Raw genomic sequence first — 6,000 nt, 5'->3', positions numbered from 1 at the left:
AGCCTCAAGTTGTGGACACTTGTGACATGATTCCTTTCCCTCCCCTCACACACACCCCCACCCACCTCGAACTTGGGTCTCAGTTGACTCCCCATGTGTGTTTTGAGGGAAGATTTAACCTACTATGCCCCTGTTTCAACCCCCTTTGAGTAAAGAAATAAATTATTTGTGTTTCGTTTAGCTTTCAGCATCTTTTTTTTTTTTTTTTTGCCCTGTAAAATAAACTGGAAACTGAAGAAGATGAGTATCTGTGTGTTTTTGTGCATCAGTGTTTAATATGTAAGAGAGGAGATGATATGTTTTAAAGGGGGAAATAAGAAAAAAATATCATACAACTCAAAACTAATGCTTGACCAAGCTCAGTACCTGATGGTTTTATTTTTTTAATATCTGAAATAAAATTCTATTTCTGCAGTTCATGTCTGAAAATGGTGTAATCCAAAGTGGCTCTTTCACCTTCCACTGCAGGAACTGGTTCTTTTTGTAGCTTTGGAGCCCAGGTGTCTGCCCTGGAGGACTTTAAGGAGGTTATATTTAAGCCAGAAGACTTTAGAAAAGTATAGACTAGGCTGGAGGACCTCTGAGCAGTCTAGCCTGAGCTGGCAGACCTGATACCAGTGTAGCCTAAGCCTCTTATCTCCTAGGGGAGGAATTCAAGCTGTGAAAAGGTGGCCTGCCCAGGCCCTTCTGCAGGTGAGCATCACCAGGACACAACCTTCTTAACCCCTGCGCAGGGGCCTTCCCGCTCTTTCTCAGTCAAAACTGAAATTTCTGGCAGTGCTGAGACACATGTCCCTAACATTGTGCTCTTTTTCACAGAATAAAAACTGAGTCTAAGAAGAAACACAGTACTCGATTAAAAAAAAAATACCTGGCATTTAAGCACAAAGCCCCAAAACAAGGCGTGGTCTCCCGGGTACTGGAAGTACTCCGAAATCCGCAAAGTCTCATTCGTGGTTCAGAAAACAGAATAGAACAACTTTCTCTGCTCCCTCCTCTCCTCTCCTCTCCCCGCCCTCACCCGCTCGCTCCGTGCAGTAGCTGTTCTTGGCAGATGCCCAAAGCGGCACCCGGTAATTCCACGGTACATTGTGTACATTTGCATCCATTTAACCAGCTATTTACAGCCGCCCTTTACCGCCACCTGTAAGAGGCAACGCCGTAATGACACTAAGTGGCGGGGCCGGGAAGCGGGGGCCCCGTGATGTTCTACACTTCAAGAGCAGGAATCTGTGAAGGGCTGGCACTTGGAGAAACCAGGAGACGGCTGGGGACATCACACGTACTGGGCGGGAGGCGACAGGAGGAGGCGCGCCAGACGGAGGGTCCTTCCTCGGGAGCTCCACTCGTTGGCTTTTCCGTTACCACCACCGCGAGGAGGGACCTGCCGGGCCTTCCGCGCGGCTTATTTCCTGCCTGATAAAGAGCCCGCTGCCATTTGGATTTGCTGAAGCTCTGAATCACTCGAGACGAGACGCCTGATGGTCCCGAGGAGGGTGGGGACGCAGCGCGCTAGGGTGGGAGCCGCAGTCCGGCGGCATCCGGGCTGGATGTCACCCCCTGGCGCCTGGGAAACCTGCTCGCGGATGTGATGCGGCAACGCGGGGACACCTGCGCTCCCGTGCGTGCCGCACTCGTGCAGCTCCGGGTGGCAAACGGGATGAAGTGGGGGCGAGGGCGAGAGGAAGTTGAGGCGCTGGAGTATCAGGAACGCTGCCTTAGCTTGCCCGGCTCTTTGGAGGCTGTCCCGAGGAGCCGGGGCGGGGAGGGGAGGGCTGCTGCGGCTGGCGAACACTGAACGCGGACTTCCAAGGGGTCCCTGGCATAGTTGGAGGTCGAGCGTTCTGAGCCCTCCCCACCCCCAAGGGTGGCTACCCGGAGGTCCCAAGTGCCGCGAGGAGCGCTCTCGGAGCGCACCCAGCCTCACAGAAGCAAAAGCTAAACCCGTGATGGGCCGGGGGACTGGCGGGGTGGGGCGCAGAGCCAGCGCGGACCGGGAGCGCCTTTCGTTTTAAGGAGCCTTACTTCTGGGAAGGGACAGGGAACTGTCAATCAGCGAGGGAGGGAGCGCACCGGCGCTGGGTGATGTCAGCGGATCAGCTGCTCGATAACAAAGAGGGGGTATTACAGGAGAAAGTTGCAGCGGCGGCGGCGGCGGCCACGGCAGCACCCCGGAGCCTGGGAGGCAAGGGGGCAAGTGGGCGAAGGGAGGAGGGACGGCTGCCGACGGAGCAGCTTAAGGCCAAGGAATTGAAAGGGCTGTAGGGGGAGGCAGTGCGAGCCAGCCCCGACTGCTCCTCCTCTTCCTCCTCCTCCAAACTCGCAGGGTTCAGCCCCAGCGCTCGCTCAGCCGCCGCGAGCACCCGGAGGGACGCGAGGCAGCCGCGCGGCCCCGAGCTGGGCAGGGTCCCCAGCCGCCATGGATAGCGACGATGAGATGGTGGAAGAGGCGGTGGAAGGTACAAGCATCTCTGTGGGGCCCTGGGAGGAGGCGCCGGAGGGGGCACGGGACGCGGAAGGAGTGGCGGGCTGCGACCGGCGCGGCTCCGGGCCCCCAGCGGCCGCCACTGTCCCCTACGCGGGTGGCCGGGTTCGCGCAGGGGCCGGACGGCCACGGCCACGCCACTGGGAGCGCGCAGGGAGCGGCAGGGCGCAGGCCGGGAACGGGGCTCAGCTGGGTCGGGGTCCCCGGGGGGTCAGGAGAGGGGCACGGCTGCTCCATCCTGCCCGGCCACCGCCTGCATCCGCCCTAGGAGTTGCAAAACCTGCCCCGCACTCCGGCCTTCCCCTTTTCGGGGATGGGAGATGGAGGTGCGCAGGAGGACAGACCACCCCCCCGCCCCCGCTCCCCCGCCGCCGCTAGCGATCTCGGCGGAGCAATCCCGAGCCCCTCTCCCGGCGCCAGCCCTTTCGTTCGGCTTGCCGCTGCGACCCGCGGTGACCGCGGTCGCGTCCGGGTCCGTCCCCCGGCGCAGCGCACAGGGCTGGACCAGGCACGTGGCAGCCGCGGCTCGCGCGGTCGCTCCTCCGAAAAGATGAAATCATTGCAGGGCCGGGGATAAAGCTCCCAACCCGGGGCTTGAACGCACGCCGACCTGGCCTTCGCTGCCCCGGAGCGCGTCGGCCAAACCGCCCCTCCCCCTTCCTGCTTCCCCGGCGGGTGCCGCCGCCGCCACGCTGTGCAGGCGCCCCGCAAGCCCGGACCCAAATTGCTGGGTGACACTTAACTTTCTGAATTCCATGCAGTTGGCTGTGGGTGATATCACCGCCTCTGTGTCGTGTTTCTCCGCCCCTTCGCTTCCAGTGCCCCTCCCCCGACTTTTCTCGCCACTTTGTTTTGCTGAGTTTCTCCACCTCTTTTTTTTTTTTTGGCTAGTTCTAAAAAAACGAGGTGGGGACGTTATACAATCTAGTTGTTTGTATCATGAGACGTTATGATTTTGTAACAGTGAATACTGGAAAATACACGTTAGCGTTATTTATTTCTATGATTCTACCCTGGACGGTACGTCGTGATGTTTTGCAGTGTTTCGTGGTATTATTCCAGAATATTTTAACCAAACAGCTAAGTAAACATTTTTTAGCTTTTGGTTGAATCTGCTTTCTATCTAATTTGTATTAACAAGTTCTTAGAAATGGTAAAGAAAGACAAAGTGACAAGGCTTACAGATGCATGAGAATGCAGTTACTGCTACTTTGGGAGGAAAAAAAATCAATTTTTATATCAACATAATTGACTCCGTTTGCAATGCTCGCAAGGTCTTAGGGAGAGATTAAGTTGAATAATATTTTTGAATTCTCTAAAATCTGTCTTCATGTAACTGTTGAAACTTATTTCTTTATCGTGCTTCAAGGAGTGTTGGTTTTGTTTTAAATTCACAATGCCCTGAACTATTTCTAAGTAAAGCCAATGCTGGGACTTCCTGGGGCCCAAAGACGTTGATTGGTAATCTTCTTTAAACTTAAATTATTGACTACGTGTGCCTTCATGTTATGAAAGATAATTGAAAAATGCTACTCTCAAATTGTTAGGACTTGCTCTCAAAGTTTACTTAGACTCGTAAAAATAATGCAAACCCTTGATCCCAGGCAGTGCTCCCAAGGTTAAACTACCTTACCCTTTGAAGCTGTTTGGAAACCTAAGGCTCAGTTGTCCACAGTCCCAGGCTCCTTGCAGAATGTGAACAAGCAGCTTTAGAAATATATGGATGCTTTTGAGATTGCTTAATGGGTAGAAGCAGAGAAACTTCTTTATATAAGCAAGGAAGTTTCTGTTATATAGAGTGTGAGGGTATGTTCATATACATTATTATCCAAAGTCAGAATATACTTGAGAAGGGTCACTATTTAATACTTAGGCTGGCACAACTGGCTTAAACCTTGAATGTCTGGAGGAATCCAGGACACATGGTTACTCAGTAATACCAACAGTAAACAAAGTAACGCAGAGTCTTTAAGTCCTTAGAGGCACACAAGGCGCAGACTCACACAGTGTCTAGAGCATGCATGTGTAAAAGCAGGCTTTTTCCCAGCCATTCTTGGCCTTTTAAAGTACTGTCTGTAATAGTGTCAAGATCTAACACATGCATGGGGGACTGGTAAAAGGCTAGTCTGAGCATCTTGGTGTTGAAGTACCAGCTAACCTACTTCTGTCCATATACAGAGCGTGTGTTCTCTGCAGTTTCATTGTCTTAGCTATCATTATTGCTGTAATTATTTAGTTCTTACTATGTGCAGGCTCTGTGCTAAGTATTTCACACACACGTTATGCATTCAGTCTCATGATGTGAGTACTCATATTATCCTAATTTTACAGAGGAGGAAGCCAAGGCTTAGAGAAGTTAAGAACTGATCCAAGGACCCTCAGCCATGCAGGGGACAGGCTTGGACCCCAGTGTGTGTGTGAATTGCTCAGTCATGTCTGACTCTTGGCAACACCTCCCCCCCCCCCCGCCCCAAATTGTAGCCTGCCAGCCTCCTCTGTCCATGGAGTTCTCCAGGCAAGAATACTGGAGTGGATTGCCATTCGCTTCTCCAGTAGTCTCCCTACACCCTTCTTATTTTTTATTTCTTAATGAGCCAGTCACATATAGGAAACAGTTGGTAGCTGAGTTTGAAAGCAACCATTAAATGCTGTGTCAGTGTCATTCTTTATCAGTGTCCCTCTTTAGAGGCTGGTTCTGAAAGAGTTCAGTGACTCTCAGAAAAAAATATATTTGGGGAAAGAGAATTTAACTTATAGCCTCTGCTACCGACATCCTTTTCCTTCCTCCTTAGAAATTTACTCTGGGGAAGAAACTGGTCCCTTCAGGACTTAAGTTTGAGTGTTGATTGTCACATCATGTATCTTTTGGTTACCTCTCTGTTAGGGTGGAACTGCAGCTTGGTTGGCGTTCTAAGCTCTGGTGGAGGAATCCCTGAGGGCAGGTGGGTGGAGGGGAGGGAGTTTCTGTTTTTGATGTTGGCTGGGCTTCCTTGGGAGGGCAGCCCTGGGCCTCAGCAGGCCTGCAAACATCACCTGAGCTCCCGCTGTGGTTTTTATTCTTTTATATTATTATTATTTTAAAGGTTTTCTTGGCTGCCCTGCACAGCATGTGGGAATCTTAGTTCCTACAAGGGATCGAATCCATGCCCTTGGCATTGGAAGCACAGAGTCTCAACCACTGGATGGCCAAGGAAGTCCCCTTGCAGTGGTTTTTTTTCTTTGAGGCTCATTGGTTCAGCGAAGGGTGATGTTTAACTTTGGGAATAGAAGTTTTTATTACATCTATTTCTTTGCCTACCAGTAGACACAGAGATGAATACAAGGTTTTCCCTAATGTAATTTGAAATAAATATATCATATCTAATCAGATGAGTGATGGTGGTTGAGAGGAAGTGGAAATTGCATACAGCTTGTGGAAGTAGTTGGGGAAGGAATTCCTGGAAGAGTTGGCGTGGAATTGAGTCCAGTTGAGAGAGGTACTTTGCGAGAAAAGAGAGGTGTGGAATGAAACAACA

General features: G+C 51.6%; 1 protein-coding gene across 2 annotated transcripts in view; it reads left to right on the top strand.

The window, feature by feature from the left end:
* Nucleotides 1–1,104: 1,104 nt before the first annotated feature.
* Nucleotides 1,105–6,000, top strand: part of SETD7 (SET domain containing 7, histone lysine methyltransferase) — a 55,575-nt gene continuing 50,679 nt past the window's right edge. Inside the window, exons 1-2 of one of the 2 annotated variants that reach the window (XM_006079261.4) lie at nt 1,105–1,621; nt 2,327–2,459. In XM_006079261.4, the coding sequence (XP_006079323.2) occupies nt 1,592–1,621; nt 2,327–2,459 (163 nt within the window). In that variant the 5' untranslated portion in view covers nt 1,105–1,591. Of the gene's footprint in view, nt 1,622–1,669; nt 2,186–2,326; nt 2,460–6,000 lie in introns of those variants that run through there. The other variant, XM_044930445.2, reaches the window with a different exon arrangement.

This window comes from Bubalus bubalis, chromosome 17, assembly GCF_019923935.1.
Source record: "Bubalus bubalis isolate 160015118507 breed Murrah chromosome 17, NDDB_SH_1, whole genome shotgun sequence".
NCBI classification, from domain to species: domain Eukaryota; kingdom Metazoa; phylum Chordata; class Mammalia; order Artiodactyla; family Bovidae; genus Bubalus; species Bubalus bubalis.
This window is presented reverse-complemented; position numbering and strand designations above follow the sequence as displayed.